General features: G+C 43.5%; 1 protein-coding gene across 5 annotated transcripts in view; it reads left to right on the plus strand.

Moving 5' to 3' along the window:
• The window catches only part of myo1b (myosin IB), a 52,576-nt gene that overhangs the window by 5,061 nt on the left and 27,865 nt on the right, over positions 1-19,650 (plus strand). For all 5 annotated transcript variants that reach the window (XM_063496697.1, XM_063496698.1, XM_063496699.1 and 2 more), the window contains exons 2-4: positions 2,294-2,440; positions 6,399-6,514; positions 19,131-19,225. In XM_063496697.1, coding sequence (XP_063352767.1) covers positions 2,315-2,440; positions 6,399-6,514; positions 19,131-19,225 — 337 coding nt within the window. In that variant the 5' untranslated portion in view covers positions 2,294-2,314. The remainder of the gene's footprint in view (positions 1-2,293; positions 2,441-6,398; positions 6,515-19,130; positions 19,226-19,650) is intronic.

A 19,650-nucleotide genomic window follows, 5' to 3' on the forward strand; every position in this document is an offset into this window, starting at 1 on the left:
GAGTTTAATCAAAGCTGTCAGGTTTTCTCTCATTCTCCCTCTCTTGGATCTAGTACAACATTTAGCAGCAGGCAGCAATTCCCATTAATGGGATTTTTTGTCACTGGCTGCCTGGAAGCTACTTCTAAATGTGGGGTAGTGGGTTATCAGCAGAGGGGACGAGGCTGTCCAAGATGCAGACAGATGCCACATTTTTGGCACTCAGGCAGCATTATCTCCCAGGTCAACATGAGGCGTCAGCATCTGCTTTTGCTCAGAACGAATAAGCTCCCTGCTTTAAACACTCTTGTTTAGTAGCAGACTTTCAGTGTGGCGTGGCTTTGCACTCACTGCCGTGACTGACTGGGCAATCAGTTTGCAGTAGATGAGTATTTAACTGGTTTGGTGTAATTGGTTTGACTAATATTGATTGTTGCAGGCTAGTACAAAATCCCCCGATGCTCTGGATGTTCAGTAATTAGAAAGGAGCTATTAGGTGTTTTGTAAACTTTGGTTTATTTACACGTGCAGGCTTTAGGAAGTCCTTCTCCTCTCTGAAATGTGGAAATGATCCAAAATGATATTTATTGATTTGAAAAGCACCGAGTGCTGCAGCAGAGTGGCTGCGTTATAAAGTCCTACATATAAGCAGCATATGGGCTGAGATCACAGAACAACTGACTGCTGTTTTTCATGCCTCCAAAGAATTTAGCAACTGTTTCAAATGTAAGTAATTATATTTTTAAAGTGCGCTGCAAACCACCCGAGCAGCTGGTCGACTTGAGCCGTCACTGGGGCTGCTTTGGCACGAGGCCATCAGGCCAAGAGGAAGTAACCTACTTCTGAAATATATATACTTAAGTAATCACATATTTCTCCCCTTACTGGAGCCTTCTAAACCGAGATGGGGTTGATGACATCATTAGAGACATTTCAAATGTCTTGGTTTCCTAAATAATTTTTCATCCATCATCGTTTTTTTTCTTTTCAGTCTTTAAAAGTTGTCTCCATGCTGAGTGTGAGAGTGAGTGCTGCTGGAAACCGACTCCTGCCTGCTGCTAAGAACTGGGCAACTTCTTTATGGGCCAATAATAGTGTGCCCTGCGGGGGAACACAAGCCAGGGAAAAAGTGAAATAGCAGTCTCCAGTTTTTTTCCAGAAAGCCGTGCTGTTCTTACGCTGCAGCTAAAAGTCGGTTTGACAGCTGAAAAATCTGTTTTTCCTTCTTTTTTTGGTGAAATATCTGCCCCTTTCTTTTCCGCACCTCCAACAGTTTCCAGTCACGTATTAGCCCTCACATCCACGGTTGAAGATGCGTCTGTGTCCGTGAGGCACAACGATATTGTTTCTGTGTTTTGAGTGTCAGACGTCGCCTCGTTTTCGGGCTTCTGATTGCCACCCACAACACTTCATTCATTCCCAATGCTGTCTGAAACATCACAGTGCATTATACCCCTGTCATATTTTCATTTGCTTCAGAGCAGGATCCGTTCTGACTATTCAGAAAGAGACGTCTGTCCTACCAGCGAACAATAGACGACTGCATGGCCTCATCTATTGGTCTTGTGTGGGCAGTCTGTCACAACAGCAGACATTAGGTTTTTGGTGCAGCAAAGCCCTGAATGCATCCCAGGCCCCTCTTTTATCTCCAGCCCTATGGCGTTGGGATTACTCTCCCAAAGGAGACTGGACTGAAAACTGCCAGCTGCAGCACTGTCTTTGTCACAGCCGGGATTCTTTTCCAGCCCGAATATTATATCGCATCAAGCAAAGCAGCACAGGAAAAAAGTACAATTCTCCAGTGGAGTTCACGCTTTTTATGGGACTCGTACGAAACCCTGAAACAGAAGGAGACTCCAGCTGAGCAGACACCCACAAGTCAGGGACAAAGTTGCTTAGTTATGTAAGTTTCTATGGGACATTCTCCCATGCCACGGGGGAGAAGGAGAGACCTATTAGCCAATCAAAAGGCCCCGCTCCGCCTCTGGAGGCAAACTCTTGCCTTCCACACATGTGTACCCCTGCACTGAGTTTATTTACATTGGCTAAGTTTAGGACTGTTTGTTTTCTAACGAGAGGACGCCTCTGAAGAGTTTGCTGGAACATGATGCACACAAAGACAAAAAAAGGATCTGATAGGAGACACGAGGCTGATGCATTCTGTACCTTTCAGTGCTTTTTCTTCCATATAAAACATGCATTTCTGTGCTTCATGCACACTTTACAATATAAAGGCCCACTAGGATTACTCCAGAGCCTTCGCCTTTTTTCTAAATGAGTCTCTAATGTATGTTTCCTTCTTATATCCTTGCAGGGGGGGACGACTACAGCCAAGATGGAGGTGAAGACGTCGCTTCTAGACAATATGATTGGGGTCGGTGACATGGTCCTCCTGGAGCCCCTCTCTGAAGACTCCTTCCTTGGCAACCTGAAGAAGCGCTTTGACCACAGTGAAATCTATGTAAGTCTGCTGCTTTCCACATTAACGAGGCTTAATAACACTGACTTCAGATAACACGGAGAAAAAGACGGGCTCGGTAGCAGAGCAACAACTGTTTCACTCTCTCGCTCTGAACGCTACAGAAGGCTTCTCTTAGGAAATGCACAGATACTTTTCATAACTCTATTGTTCCTCCCATCCTTCACTTATTTTAGTGTTGGCTATACAAGTAGTACAGAAACAGAGACCACAGTAAGAAACCAATCAATAAATCAAATCACGGAGGAATGTAGTCGGTGCCCTCAAATGAGGCATGAAATCCAGAGCTTAGGAGGAAGGAAGGCCCGGCAGTCTAGCTGACTACTTATCTGTAGAAGAAGGGGATTGTTGAAGTGTATCCACCGTATCAGACAATTGGTTCTGGGCTTTATGTTGTGGCACCGATTCTTCTGCTTTGTAGGATGGCGGCCATGTTCAGTGTGAAGAATATGTCTGGTTATTCTCAATTTTCTTATTCAGCTCTTTCAGTGGTGAAGAAGTTGCAAGTTCCCTGTTTTGTTTTTTTCTTCGTATTCTTTCCCCTGCATACAAACAACAGAGTGTTACTGTGAACACGCAGCTGTGAGGACGTCCTGGCTAAATACACGGTACTGCCTCACGTTGATAAGCTGAGGATCTGTTGCTGTTTCTGTCTTTGTTTTCTTCCCTCTGCTATTCATCATTAACATTGTATTCCCAGGAGACGTCGCTTAGTTCGACTTTGATTAGATGTTGTGCACTTTTTGATCTAAGTGGGGTTTTACTACCCGTGTGTAAGACTGAGCTGTGACACCATGAGTGCAGTTAGCTCAGGGGTGGGCAACAAGGCCTCGAGGGCCGGTGTCCTGCAGGTTTTAGATCTCACCCTGGGTCAACACACCTGAATCACATGATTAGTTCATTACCAGGCCTCTGGAGAACTTCAGGACATGTTGAGGAGGTCATTTAGGCATTTAAATCAGCTGTGTTGGATCAAGGACACATCTAAAACCTGCAGGACACCGGCCCTCGAGGCCTGGAGTTGCCCACCCCTGAGTTAGCTGGCTGTGAAACTAAAGAGCCATGAAGAGAAACTCAAACCTGAGATGGATGAAGAAAGGAATGACCGGCTGTCAGTGATCGTCATTAAGTTACTTAATGTGAAAGGGTAGTGAGTTACATCTCTAGTTATGTATTCCTCTCACACTGGATCCCACTGCAAGTAAGAAAAAATAGAATTCAGTTAAAAGTGAAGATTGGAAACCGTTAAAGTTCAGTAGCTATCGCTGCCACCCTAACCTTTAAATGCTTTGTCCACTAATCTTCCTTCATCTGCAAAATAATTAGATTCAAAAAGTGTGATTTGTGTGAATAGATCTGAAGATGAAGCCTTTGTGGTGACATTTTGAAACCATAAACTCAGGGTTTTTTTTCCCTGTGTGGTGCTTACCTAAATGATGAGGCTACAGTAGTTAAACCCGCTTTATATATGCAATATTAGCCTGGATTGCAAATAAAAATAGACTGTTTATGGAAAGGTAAATCACATTGCCCTAAATCTGCTAAAGCTGCACCTCAAGAGCGATGACCAGGAGAAGCACTAAAACCTATACTTACCCAATAAATCTGCGGTGTGCAGTCCTTGCTTGCAAATGTATTTTCCCTCATGTGGCATCATTCCTTACAAATGGGCCCATCCCCCACACCAAACTATCATATGACAGCTCGTAGCAGAAGAAACATGGCTTTGTCTTTCAGAGGGACAGCACATCATGTATCTGTAACTGTGGAAAATCAAAATGTCCCCGTTATTGTGTGGCTCAGAGGAACCATGAAGACTTTCATAGTTTGTCAGAGATTAAAATATAACCATTAACTATACACTAACTTGATTAGATGTGATGTCGTCTTTTCCTTGCGTGTGGATTTATTGATAAAGGAATTCATACAGTGTCTTGATTGTGCACACATCCTACTTTCTTCATCTCATGAACAACACCAAACAAAGTATATAAATGTAAAAAATATGCAGGCATGCAGATTGGAGCAGGGATCGAACCACCAACCCTCCGATCGCCTCCTGAGCTACAGCCGCGTCTAGAAAGTAGAAACCCCGTGATCGTTAAGACGAATCTGAAAAAGCCTGCGAGTTCTAGTTTGTCTAATGGATCGATGCGGTTATAAACCTGACCTGCGAACGCCAGGCCTCTGTCGTTCTGCATCTCTGCATCGCAGCTCGGCTTTGAAAAGGATTGTCAGAGACATCAAAAGATGCAGGAAGATGTGCTACCAACTGAAAATCATCACGGGCTCAGGTATGACAGTAATCAGGAGGTATAGAGCAAACTGTTGTCCCACTAATCAGAGCTGCATTTTTCATCCTTCTGAAAAGACGCTACAGATGGTGAGCTACCCACACAATCCTGCTCTGAAAATCAGACAAGTCAGAGCCTCAGCCTTGGCACAGGCGTCATTAGAGGAAATCACGGTTTCTGTGACAGCTCATGCAGTGTGAAGGACATCGCATAACATAAAAGAATCAAATCTTGCTTCATCTTTGGCACAAACGTACGAGATAAAACTTTTCCAAAAGCCCACAAAAAGAAACCGGATGTGCAGCGTGCCGTGTTCAGTCAGATGTGAAAGAGATGGAGGTCCAGTATGTTGGCCAACCCAGGCCAGTACTCCCACTTGTAGAAATTTGAGGAGGGAGTGTTATGCTAAGGGGATATAGTTGGGGACATGCCACAGAAGGCACCACAAGTGGCTGACATGACGACTCCCAGTCTCCAGAAGGCTGACTGAGGATTTCAGCGTGACGACGTTAAAGAAACAGGTTTTCCAAAATAATGAAACAAAGCTTCATGTTGAGGAGGAACATGAATGTTTTTGGCTTCATCGAGGTCTTAGTATTTATAAAAAGGAAACTAGGTAGGAGCAGATGCCCTGCTGTTCATCCCGGGACAAACACAGCAGACACTGTGGGGTGATGGGAGGCTTTAGTCCCATCAGTTCAAAGCTCCTTCGTAAATCTTCTGATGTGTGAGCTGAACATCGAGAAAGCATGAAGTTCCTCTCAAGTTGTGATTTATTTAATGATTTGAAAAGGCCGAGTGGGGAAAAAAGTTTCAGATTTTTAATGCTTCTCTTTTTTGTGTGTGTGCGTGTTCTGCTTTTGCTCAGAACACGTGACTTTTTGTTTACATTTGCAGCTCTCGTTGCCTCTGTGCACATCCTCTGCGCTCGTGCCGCCTCTGGTGTGTTATTGAACGAGAGGCAGTGGGAGGCTGCGGTGCTGCCACAGGGAAGGCCGTGCTCCACTCTCGTCAGAGTGGCTTATGCAACAGCCATTACCATAGAGAGCAGAGAAAATGTTTCAGGTTGATGCTTGAAAGGGCTCTCTGGGTTCTGTTTGCCGTGTAGGAGGATGATGATGAAGATGATAGCCGGTTGTGTTCACTTTGAGACATTTCTGATGAGTGTGATTTGTTGGACTTGTTTGGATGTTACACCAATTTGTTCCATTTTATATAAAACACTGATTTTCTTTGATTTAATAAAAATGACTGAGGTTGGATGTTCTTGCATTTTCCTTTGATATTAGGTAACTGATGTTTTTGTAATATCTGAGCAGGAATTTTCTGTTTTATCTGCACTTTGTTTGTCCCCAGCAGCTGTTCCAGGCTTGTCTTGTATGGCAGCATGGGCACTAAAGCTAAACCCATTTTCTAAATGACTCTGCTCAGCCCACAAATGTTTTTTCTCCTTGTTTTCACACGTCTTCAGTTTTACTTCACGTGCTTTCATTAAGAATACCTGTCTGGGAAAAGCTGACATTAGCACAGTTCCCGTCCCTTTAATTCAGAGACTGTCCGTCTGCACGGAGGCGTTAAGCTGTGGAGACTGAGAAAGTAACCTGTGGATTGGTGCTAATGCTTTCTGTTTCTCCTTCTCCCTTCAGACATACATTGGCAGCGTGGTGATCTCCATGAACCCTTACAGGTCCCTGCCCATCTACACACCAGAGAAAGTAGAGGAGTATCGCAACAGGAACTTCTACGAATTAAGTCCACACATGTGAGTCCAGCTCTAAGGTCCTCTTCACACCCGGCGAGTGTATAAATGTAAATTAAAGAGAGTGGGGTTAGATTTGGTTTGGAAAAAGGACCAGTGAAGACACGTTTCAGTGTTTCGAGGCTTTGTTAGCCTTGATGTGGTGAGAAGAAACTGTCATCTGTCTATTGAAGATGGTATTGAGAAGCTCTTTACAGATTATCGGTTTGGACCCAGTGACTAATGCAGTGGGATGGATGGAGGAGGTGGGGGTGCTGTGATCAGAGGGACCCTAACTAGTGTATGCAGAGTGTTGGCAGTTCAGTGCCGTGGCATGCCATCTGTCCGCTGGCAACATTAAGTCAGCACTGCAGCGACTGTGCCAAGACAAAACAAAGCTCGGCACTCGTCAATTAGCCCGCTGTGTCTCTGGGCTGCGGCAGAAGCCCTCAGAGACTCCGACTGGAAGAGCGAGAGTGCTCTCGTCCCAGAGCAGACATACTCCCTGCAGACAAAAGCAAACTCTTTGGCTTTACTTTACAGCCAGAGCCGACATGACACAGTTTCAAGCTGCTTTCCCCCCTTCTGTTCGCTGGTCAGTGCCTGTCACGTCTCTCTCCTCTCACCGCACACAAAGAGGCTCAAGAAATCCTGCTGTCGACTTTTGTCTTTAACATTTTCATTATTGAATTCCACTTTGACTGCCATTCAACCCTTTTATGATAAACTTTCCCCCGTATCCTTCTGTCATTATTTTGAAAGATGTTAAAGATGGAAATCATCAGAGCTGTGAGTCTCACGGTCAAACTGTGAAAGTAGCCAGAAATATAAATGGCCAGAATGATTATCAGAGCATTAGAAACAACAACACTGATTTTTGGCAGCGTGCAAGAATTTTCAAAATAATCTCTTAACTGCATTTCCACTGGATCATTTAGGTAGTCACACAGGGCTGAACAGCAGACCGTTTGCACTGCTAATATGAACTGAAGGGTTTATTGCTTTAAAAAGACAGCTGTGCATGTTTGAGAAAAATGCATGGTTTCAACTCATCTTCCTGAAACTTTGAAAACTGGAACAATGAATATAAGCCCGTGACTCTGTACAGGTCAAAAGGTTCATGGTAAATTAAAAAATGTGTGATACTCAGCAGGCAGAAGCCCCAGAAAGAGGCTCTGCTACAAGCTTTTCTTTTCATGCTCTGCAAAAAGCATCAAAGCGTGCATCCCTGCAGAGGGAGGAAGAATAATACAACGTATGGATAATTGCTCACTAAAGATCATACCCTCTTTAATGGGACAGACTCTTTAAGAAGAGCTCAAAAGCCAGTCAAAGGCAGATTGTGTCAACATGCTTCATAAATTGATGTTAATCCTCGAGTCGGACCATCTGGACTCGGCTTTGCAGCACAGCATCGATCTCCTGTAATATTAAACCCTCAGTGTGGTCACATGCGTCCGCCCGGGCGACCAGCACTTGACAGAAATTTTACAAAATGTATGTAAATGTACTAAAACCTCAGGAGGTCAGTTTAATCTTTGAGTCATGTGACGCGTGTGGCTTCATTCACTTCTTTCCATCTTGCAGCTGAATGTTTCCCATACTGACATTAGTTCAACAACAGCAGCGTTATTTTTCCCCTCTTACATACAGAAAAGATGAAAAATGGGCTCGATGCAGCTGGATAGCTGTGGTTTAGAAATTCATTTGAATGTTGTTATTTGAATAGATTTGACTTGACTGGTATTCAAAGCAGAGCAGTGTTTCACAAACACAAAGGAAATCATCTTCAGTCACAGGAGTCGCCTTTTTGTTTTTAAAGAGTTGATGACACACTCGGCACGCCGCGTCCACTCAGTCTGCTTCTGTTTTTGTATTTATTGTTTTTAAGCGTCGATCGGGACTCTGCTGTGATGTAGCTGTGCAGTCGAGGCCAGAGCGGAGCAGGAGAAATAGGTGTCATAAAGTGTGCGCATACTTAGCATTACCAGAGAGGCAGAAGGTCGAGCCAGTATGAGCGTGCATCATGATTTGCTTTGTTTAGTTTTTCCTTCTCGAATGCACAACATTTATGGACTCTGGAGAACCGAGTGTCCGGCTAATATTTTTAGATTAAAGATGACTCTCGGTTCACTGCAGCGTTTCCAATTTTAAAACACAAGTTCCTGTTTTTGGTAACTTATTTTGCCTCTGCAGGAATATTAGCACACTGACTGGTCAGGTCTGACGTCCTTCAGTGTTGAGCTTTAATTAAGCTAACTACAGGGGGGTTGTATAATCGTCCTCTTCCCATCTCTGATCCTCATTAGACACTTGATACGGTATAAAGTCAGAAGCTTAGAACAGGCTGCAGCAGACAAGGTCGCAGTTCTTTGGAGGCCCTAAAGATCCAGAAGCACGAAGCCGCATTAAACACAAATGGTGGAAAATGGACGGCATCATGCCATGGTCACTTCTGGCTCCTCGATGGCTGATGCTGAAGATCAGGTGATGTCAGAGGGGCTGTGTCAGTCTTATATTCAGTCTGAGTCGGCTCATGTTAAACACACGCTCGTCCTGACGCAGTAGTTGTTGCAGTTACACAATGATGCGTATAAATGGCAGTTCCCTCGATGCTGGGTTCGCTGGTGCGTTTGGGTGATGGTGGAAGATGTGCGACTTCAGGTGATTCAGGACAGAACAATTACGGATTTTGTAAAACTCGTTACTATTGGTTAGTGCTGTTGTGTTATTGTTGCCTCACTCTGTGTATACGGGGTGTGTGTTTGCTGTAAGAGTAAGTTACATCGATGGCGTGCAGGTGGAAACGTATTTCGCACCTGCTCCTTTGGTCCCCAGACAAATTGTGATGTGTGTACATCAGCTGGAGGCAGAACTGCAGCTGCTCCCCTATCTGTAATGTTGTAAGTAGGCTAATTGACTGTTGAGCTCCCATCTTAATTATAATTATTACGAATAAACAGTGGCTGATGCCAGGCCAGAGAGCCGTGCAGTACATATTGATCAGTTTAGGAAAACCCGTGCAGCAGTGCAGTCTGATTCACGACCTGCATATTGCTCTGGAAGATTTTACAATATCCAGAGATGCTTTTGAATACGTATGCCTGTAAATTCTACCCATAATGGCTCGTAACACCTTTTAATACTGAAGAAGTTTAGGGGACTGTAAATCATTTTTGCTTTTTCCATTTTTCCTCTCTCTGTTCATAAAAATGGCTGAATGCAAGCCCAGATGGAGAGTTCGATCGTAGTTCTGCGGAGCTGCACGGCCACACCCGTCTACATGAATCTGTCCGCTCTTCTGTCTGCTGTCCAATTTAGGAAAATGCTCCCTGCCCAGATGAGGCACCTAATGATTAACTGGCAGGTGTTTTCCTCCTTTCAAAACACAGGCAGCCCATTAGAGATGAACTAATCAGTGGCCTTTCTTCATGCGCAGCAGCATGCAGATGGCCTGGAGTCGTATTGTATGCCCCTTGCCACTTAGCCAGTCACAGATTGAGGCGTTTGCGTGTGTGCATACGTATCTGTGTATATGCACATTTTTGCTACCTCTTTGGAAACTCTGAACAAACTCTGTCCTTGTCGTGTCCGGTAGTCCGCATGTGGGCACCGAGGTCAGGCGTAATGAGGTGAAACCTCGTGGATCAGCTTAGTCAGGTTACAGTTTTGTTTAAGCTTGGAGTAAACATTAAAGTCAGTGTCATGCACTCTGAAGCCACCATTACTGTGTGCTGACAGTCAAGACAAGGATCACATTTTCCTAATGTTTAATAAAGTTTTGACCACAGAGGTTCATCACCAAGGTGTGCATCAGCACTTCCAGCTGTCACGGACGTTTGACGTCAGCATTAAGCTCTTTGTCTCAGCATGAGGCGCTCAAAAGTTAAGAAAAATAATAAAGGAATACAATTACACTTCAATTAGAGTTGTTTGATTTGAGCTTTGCTCTTCATTATTATTATTATTATTATTATTATTATTATGATTATTTTTCCACTGGTCCAGTCATATTAAGCATAATGTGAAGGACCTGCAGCATATCTGTTAGAAGCACAGGTTACATAAATCATTGTTATTACACTTTTAATGGAAAGGCTTGTGCTCTCGACGTCAAAGGTTGGATATCACGTGTAAACTAACTGTACTGCCTACCTGATAAGTCATATATCAGTTCTCTCAATGCGACCCTATGTAATGTTTAATTACACTACGTATAACCAGTTAACCCTTCTCCATGAGTTTAGGTTTTAAGAACTGTTTCATCCTTCTCACAGATTTCAGCTTTCACTTCCTTTTTTTCCAGTCTGATCCAGAAATTTCCAGCTTCTGCTAGTATTTGATTTATTTTGAACAAGACAAGGTTGGAAAAAATCAAGTTTACTTACTGGATGTGGACTTCGGAGTCATTTACTGCAGGATGATATCACACCTGTTTGCTTTTCCAGTGCAATGGAACACTAACCAAGAGGCAATATGTGCATATATGCATGTTATAAATTATATGAAATATGGACACAGTACATGTTATTTGATATTTGCACAGCTGAGCTGTTGGGTAACAAACGAGTCACATGGACTGTTCTGGTGTTATAATACTGTGTTCAAGGACGCCTTGGTAAGTTGCACCTCAGAACCTGTACGTAGGTGGATTTAAGTGGGCACTTGTTGAAATGGCACTTTGACTCAGGTGGGCAGCGTGAGTCCTCTCCAGCATGTGTGTTGGCGTAATGGTGAGCTCTGTGAAACTAAGGAGACGATAGAAAAAGTGTGTGTGTTCCTTTTTCCACCCACCTCATCAACCCAAGAATAAAATGCAAATGTGTTCAACTGGATAATGCGAGAATTTCTAATCAGTTGCTGCATTCGTGCATGCAGGCAGTACTCTACCTGCTTATATTAGAAAAATACAGTACAGTGTACACGCACTGATTAGGAGCCTGTAGAGCTCAAGCAGCCCATCAGGTTAAAACTGAAAAAAATGGCTAACAATTGCAGATTAAACGAATTATTTTTCGGATGTTATGTCAGGAATAACCTCCCGTTGCCCCTGAAGAGAGCCGTCCCTCACATCCTGCTTCTTGTTCGCGTTGGGCCGTGTTGCTTGTTACTGAACGTACAAACCGTGAGATGAAAAACACGTGTTAAGTATGATCGTGCTGGTTTTGACTCTTGATTTGTGCTGTAATTCTACATTAGCAGTTTTCATCTTTTTGATGCCATGAGACTAAAAACGAATAACCCTGCTGTCAGTGTTTAATTTAGAAAGCTTTGGAATTTCCCCGTCTTCAAAGATAACACATTTACCTGCCAATAGTTTAACGCGATACAGATTAAACACTGCTGCGGCTGATAGTTATTGCTTCGGTGAGCATATATTTTTTTTAAATGGATTTCCTCTGTGTGTCAGTGTCCAAATCCATTGTAAACTCTGCCTATTCATAGTCAGAACAATGGGTACCCAGCTTTTATCTGTGTACACAGCTTGCATAACAAAATATGTGAGGCATACCGAAACGCAGGCAAATAGATAAGACTCGTATTAGCTGCGTGCAATATTGTTCCAGCGTCCAACCTTATATCTCTGACAATAATAAGATTTATTTATATTATTGTGTGCTGAAGAGCCTCAATAGAAGCGAGCACACACACATGCTTTAATTAATTTTTTGCTGGTGCTCAGTAAGTATTATCTGCCCCGAACAACACACAGACACACAAAGTAAACACCCACAGACTGCTGTCTTATTAACTGTCATACATAATAATCTCACTAAGACTGAGAGTAATAACAAACTGGTTTATGTGTTATTATGGGGCAGATAATTTATTTACATTTTGATATATATTTTTTTATACTAGTTGATATAACAACGATGTACATCATTATATAAACTCGTATTTCTAAGGCTCCGTTCACACTCGCCCGGATAGATTTGAAAACTCTCCGCGTCCACACTAGCGCTTTCAGTCGTTTTCACAGAGTTTTGCGTCCACATTGAAACGGCTGAAAATGCTTACGTTCCAGTCTTGCGCATGCGTGAAGCACAAGAAGATTCGACCTGCCTCTTTTCTGTCTGCCGCTTATTTACTTTCCGGCTCTTTGAAACGTCGCTGCAAAATGTCGAGGAAAAGCACCGAGTTTTTTAAATGGACTAACAATGAGGTGGAGTTGTTGCTGCGAGTAACACAAAAGTACAAAGTTGCAAAAGCGAGTGAGAATTAAAGAATTTGAAGAAAAGCTATCTGGAGCATGTACAGACTGATATTAATCTTTAATACTGCTGTCAATCAAAACAACTGCTGTATAATGCCCTCCGCTCTTTGTTTAATTGGTCACATGACTGCATCACATCAGCTTAGAAAGTCTCCGTTTTTGCTGTGCACACTGCGACTCGAAAGCACCGTTTCCAAATGTATGCGTTTTCGAGAGTGTTTTGAAAACGCCGTCTCAGTGTGGACGGGAGGCCAAAACGGAGAGAAAAGGTTGCGTTTTCAAACGAAAACGCATTAGTGTGGACGTGGCCTAAATCTGTCTGTGAGCTGTGAATTATTACTGCCAGTCACACTTGACAGACCCAAAGAGCCTGACCCGAGGCCCCAAAGGTCAAGCTGATGGTTACATGGAGAGACTGCAGGGATGCTGCTGATTATCAGGGCCAAGCTTGATTTTTGTAGACCTTGGACATTAGAATTTTATTTATTGAGAACAAAGGTTACATATTAAGCAAATAACTATGACTAGGAACATTTTATTATTTAGATCGACACCAGTGTATTATGTAAGGTTTAATGAGGCATCATAGCAAGAAACAAAGTAGACGTGTTATTAGAGCACACAGACTCGAGAGAAGCAATTTTGTCGTGTTGTCCAACAAATCGAAATTTGAAATGACTTTGGGAAACCATCAACAATGCAGCTTTTGGGTGAAGAAGAGAGGGAACATCTGGCCTGCTGTCAGCTCCCGGTTCAAAAGCCCGCGTCCATGATGGCACGGCATTAGCGACTTGCACATATGCTGTATGATAAACAAGTTTTGCAGCATATGCTGCCGTCCAGATAATGTTGCTTTCAAAGCAGCCTTGCTTATCTTAGTATTCTACCTTTATTACAACAGCATGGCCAGGTAGCAAGAGTCTCTGTGATAAACCGGCCGACCTGCAGTCCTAGTCTGTCGCCCACTGAAACAAAATAAATGAACAAGTTTATCTCAGTACCAGCAGCCACGTACTTCAATACTGAGATTTGTTTTGCATTTAAAGGCCTCTGAGCCTGTAGTGACCAGGAGCCCCGAAGAGAGGAAGTCCTCAAACCTGACTGGATGGCGCTTTCGTAGCTATAAAAAGCTGTTTCCATCATGCTGTCTGCAGCTCTGCACATGTGGCCGTCTTTTACACAATTGTTACTTTCAAGGTTCTTTTGCTTTCCTTAAATTTTACCTTTGCATAAATTCTCATGACACTATTCAGTCAAACCATTTTGCCATTTTAAAAAAACCTTTTATTATAGATTTGAATATGTGTGTGTGCGCATGAAAAATATGTATTAAAGCATGCATATTCACAAAAGCCTGATGCAAGAGATTGATAAAATTCTTTGCTTGAATACGTCTTTGAGGATGTTTGCTACCTTGCTCAGCATGCTGATTTCCTGCTTTCTCACTGATCACATAAACAGCTTGGACTGGTGTTTTCCTCGGCTCTGGAACACTAAATTGCTGTGTGGTAAAATAAATGAAAGCTGTAGATCCCTTCAAAGTTTGATGTATGGGTGGATGGTATCAATGAGCAATTTAGCCAAGGTCTTAGACGACCTAGTGTTGAATAAATTATAGAGCTGTGGCAGCTGTGCTTAACTATGAACTTTCAATTTAGTAAGTTATAGGTGTTCCTTATTGCACCTTGCACGCTGCACATTTCGAATCCTCCTTTGATTATAAGACAGTAATCATATTCTTGTGTCTTCTTTGTTAGATGCTCGTCCTGTGAGCTGATCTTTTCCTTACCACCTGTTTTACAGAACAGCATTGTTTTACTTGGTGTGCAGATGGTGCACATCTGTTTGGATCAAGATCTTTTGTGTGCATGTGCGTATCCGCTCTCTTGCCCACCCACACCACAAGGTTAAACTCTCTAAGCGTGTGCACTGAATTTGCGCGTGCCCGCGTTTCTTGCAGCAGTCACCCACTCTTCCACCTGGCCGTACAGCGTCAGGAAAGAGTTGTTTCCTTGGCTTCTTCTTTGGAGCCTGGCGGATTTCCTGTAGAGGAGCCAGGTCACGCTGAGATCACAGGCTACTGTGCTGCCCCCTCCTATGCATGGAAACGAGTAACAATAACTACTACTGCAGGGCAAGATATGGAACGTTTTTTTGGAAAATGACTTTACAAATGTGCTGCAAGTCGGCACGATGACACGGCTAAGAGCCCCCGAGTAAGATGATCATTAATTGGGGACAGCCTTTTATCTTCCAGTAGCTGGGTGGGCTCCAGACCATACATTACAGCTTCATCACCATCTATCCTGACATTAAAGTATGTTCAGTCTTTCCTCAAAGTACTCCACCCTTGAAATTCAGGTCACCAACCTCCTGTGCTACCAGAGGCTGGTGGTAAAAGAACTGACTACACTATTTTCTGCTGCTTACCTCATGCCAGTGTGGCTTTGTGTTCACCGCTGCCACGTGCACGTCCAAATTACAGCCTGCAGGCAGATGTCTAGGGGAGGTGCCAAGCAGCGCTTGCAGCCCAAGGCCTTATCCCAGCCTAACCCCCATCTCCATGCACTGATCACGGAGGCCTCTGGGGGTTTTTAGACCTCACTCTCTGTTTTCTCTCTCAAGGTCTTGATGCTTCATCACTTCACAACTCTAATTGCTGTTTAGACTCATTTCCTGGCTTTATGTTGCTCTCTTATTTGTAAATATGCATTTTTTTTTGTTTCTTTTTGTCCATTTAATAAAAATACAGAGTTTATTACCACAAACTGTAAGTTGAGACAAATTACTGGTGATTAAATGTTTTATTTCTTTAATTTTAAGATGCAAATCTTGTGAAGGTTTGGGTGTGGCTTGTTTCTGCTGACCTCTATTCATATTATAATTACACGATTGCTATTCATATTCATATGACCGGCTTAGTGTGTGTGTGTGTGTGTCACTGGGACAAGTCCGTGGCAAAAGATCTCCCACTCTCCTATTTTACGCCCCCTGCCCTCTCCTGGTACACTTGCCCCTTCCCCCGGGCCCACAGGCTTCCTCTGGGGGGGAGATAATTGTGTGATGGTTTGCTCATTGTCAGGATCAGGTCAGGCAACAGGAGTGTTTTCACAAAGCAGACATCTGCTGTGCTCTGCTGCCGTTTTCAGCAGTGACGTAATGTCCTGTGGCAAGTCTCATCCATGCAACCCCGTTGGATTGGTTGTACAGCAGAGGGCAGGGGGTGGGCTGTGATCAGAGCTTGTGGGGGTGGGGATTGAATTAGAGGCTTATACTTGTCTGGGCAGAAAAACCACATTTGTTGCTATTGGGGACAGAAAAAAAATTAATGCTGCTAGCTGGAAGTTGGTTTCAGTTCCCGGTAAAAATTTTACATTCACAGTTAATTTCACATTCAGTGTTTCTGACTTCAAGGATGCGTGGAAATAAATCCACGGGGCGACGAAGCGTAACCTTCAGATATGACTATATCTATAAACCTGTATTGGCTTCCCTTCATTGGCTCCCTGTTAAATCCAGAATTCAAAATCCTGCTCCTCACATACAAGGTCTTAAATAATCAGGCCCCATCTTATCTTAATGACCTTGTAGTACCATATCACCCTATTAGAGCACTTCGCTCTCACACTGCAGGCTTACTTGTTGTTCCTAGAGTATTTAAAAGTAGAATGGGAGGCAGAGCCTTCAGTTTTCAGGCCCCTCTTCTGTGGAACCAGCTTCCAGTTTGGATTCAGGAGACAGACACTATCTCTACTTTTAAGATTAGGCTTCAAACTTTCCTTTTTGCTAAAGCATATAGTTAGGGCTGGACCAGGTGACCCTGAATCCTCCCTTAGTTATGCTGCAATAGACATAGGCTGCTTATTCCCATGATGCACTGGGTGTTTTTGTTATTAATCTCTGTCTCTCTTCCACAGCATGTCTTTATCCTGACTTCCTTCTCTCACAGCAGATGGCCCCGCCCCTCCCTGAGCCTGGTTCTGCTGGAGGTTTCTTCCTGTTAAAAGGGAGTTTTTCCTTCCCACTGTCGCCAAAGTGTTGGGTTTTTCTCTGTATGTGTTATTGTAGGGTCTACAATAAAGCACCGTGAGGTGACTGTTGTTGTGATTTTACGCTGTATAAATGAAATTGAATTGAATTGGCAAACTGTTGTCCTGGATGCCTACAGCAGATCTGGGTTATTATTTATTAGCCATATTTACAGGAATCCAGGGTAAATAAATGGACTGGATGGGAGTTTAACTGGAATCCTGTTCTTTGGTGTGGTATGGTTTTTCATGGATTGCTGTGAACCCCTCTCTGGGTTCCTTCATATTAGTTCACAATTATATTTACTACCCACACCAGCCTGTCAGTAGGAGAAATGCTGCCCTAGTATAGCCCATTACCTTATGGATTGTTTGCGGGTCTGCACTGGGGGCTGTTAAAGGAGAGGCCTGGCAACAGGGCCGAATGAGGTCTGATCCAAATCAATGTGTGATGGTGCAGAACCTTAAGCTGCATTAGCCCGCCTGAGCTTTAACTTCATATTGTGGTCTGGAATACATTCACTAGGCTGTCTATCTCTGGCACTCTCTCTGTCATGGCTTCCTACTAGCAATCAACTTCTTTACAAATCAGGGGTCAGTGTTAGTTCAGTGTGTGATTGCACGCTTTAAAGTTCGGCTCCGTGCAGCCCCAGCCTCACTAATGCATTCGCTGCTTCACCCAAAATTAGATTTAGGCAGGAGTTTCATTTTCCACGTCTTGGTGGATTTCTGAAAGCTGGAGCAGGAATTACAGAATGATGCCGGACAGCCTTTGCACAAACTCGAATGATGACACTTCCTTTAGAAATCGCTTTGAACCTCATTTAACTGGTTTTAAAGCCAGATGGTTGGGGCTCATTTTGATGTGCAGAGTACTTGAATCTGACAACAGCATTGCCTCTACAAATAAATGTAACCTCAGCAAGTGTTCAGAGTTCAGATTTCAGACCCAGTGCCCAATGGTAGTGCTGCGTGTCAGCATCTGTGAATGTCACATTCCTCCCTGCATTCACGTCGGGTGCACTTTGTGCATATAAATTCTTGATTTGGGATATTACCGAGACCTGGGACTTTTCGAGTGTTCCCACCCTCCAGGCAAGGAATAAGAGCAAATTAGACGCTGGGGAGAGGCTGTTTCTGAAGCATTCCTCCAAAATTACCTAGAGCTATGTTTACCCTTTACTCAATGTGAAATGTAAGACTTAAAGATGTTGATCTTTGCTTGATACTCGAAAAGCTGGGAGATTAAGACCTTGATGCTTTCAATGTTATCAGAACTAAGAGAGGCTTGTTGTATCTGTAGAGATCTTAGGGACTCTTGTCTTGCTCGGGGGCACGTGAGCAACGAGGTCGTCTGTTTGAAATGAGCTTAAAATTTGACCAGATGTGTTATTCCAGTTTCTTTCCAGTGACACCCCCACAATACATCCAGCCTTTACTTAATCCTGCCGGAGCTCATAATGGAGGTCTTAGATGATCCGATATTGCAAATCCACTCTATCTTTTCCCGCACACACACACACTGCTTTGGACCAAATTCCTGAATGACAAAAGCCAAAGTACAGGCAGGAACAGCTGATTTGCCGTCTTGTGCCCTGTTGGAGGAGAAAGTTGGAACGCAGCTCTTGCCGCGCTGTGAACGACTGTTTGCTCGCCAAATGGAAGCTGTAAAAAGTTATTGTTGCAGGCCTATCCCTTAGCGCTCTGTCTTTGTGGGCATATCTTGTCAGAATTATAGACCAGTGTGCCACAAGAGATAAAAAGCTGTCACTGCGATATGGCCCTCGTACATCCACACCCTTCTCTCAGACCATCACAAGGGATTTCCTGCATTAAGAGAACAAATAATATATTGTTGTGGAACTGAGTGGGGGCGAAACTGCAGTTTCACTTTTCCTTTGTGTCGTTGTCACAGAATGTAAGACGTAGGTTTCGTTTCTCCACCTTTTGTATCATTAATTATCCACCCAGGTTGGTTTCACGTAGGCTGCTTTCATTATTCGGGGACCTCTCAAGATTTTATTAAAGCAGGCAGATTCCTAAAAATGCATTTTATATGTAAAGGTTTCAATATGTGTATAAATATACAACAAATCAGAGTCGCTGTGACATCATTTTAGTAATTAAGTTTTGTCAGAGCCAAATCCCGAGGACAGACCAGCCAAATAAAGCTGCAGCTCACTGCACTTCTGTGCATGTCCAAGATGTCCCAATCCAGCAGTGATCCCACGTGCCGTTGATTAGTGTAGACGCCATGCAGCCTGGCACATAAGCGTGCAGCGTCTGTGAACGACCTCTAACTGCCCTCACCCACAAAATGTCAGAGAATATACGTGAACACCAGTCAGCTGTGTGCAAATGTAACGTGGAGGCTTTTTGGTTTGTGCTTTTCCAGCTACGCTTTGGCAGACGAGGCCTACCGCTCGCTGAGGGACCAGGACAAGGACCAGTGCATTCTCATCACAGGGGAGAGCGGAGCTGGGAAAACTGGTAAATGCTCAGTTTTTTTTTTTTTTTAACATTTCTTTGTTGTGTCATAACATCAGAGCAGGTACACATTCAGGATCACCCCAAGGTAACACCACACTGAACGAACACCTTTAATCAGGTTTTAACAGAGTATCTAACACTTCATGCGGTTCTTGTTTGCAGCCTTTTGTTTTAAATGTAGTCATAACTTATTTGTAAAGAAGCTGATAAGGGCTGTGGGATGTAATGCCTCCATAAAAGGGAGCTGATGTCAGTTTTGTTTTGAGAACATCGTGTTGGTACATGAAACTAGATAATGACTCTGTTCACATAAAGTCATGGCGGTAGACATATTACAGCAGACCGGCAGCAAACACACGGCTGTGGTTTCCTCATATTTGTGAAATAATGTATATTCAGAGCCAATCAGCAACATTCACTCTGTT

The sequence above is a fragment of the Pelmatolapia mariae genome, linkage group LG16_19, assembly GCF_036321145.2.
Source record: "Pelmatolapia mariae isolate MD_Pm_ZW linkage group LG16_19, Pm_UMD_F_2, whole genome shotgun sequence".
NCBI classification, from domain to species: domain Eukaryota; kingdom Metazoa; phylum Chordata; class Actinopteri; order Cichliformes; family Cichlidae; genus Pelmatolapia; species Pelmatolapia mariae.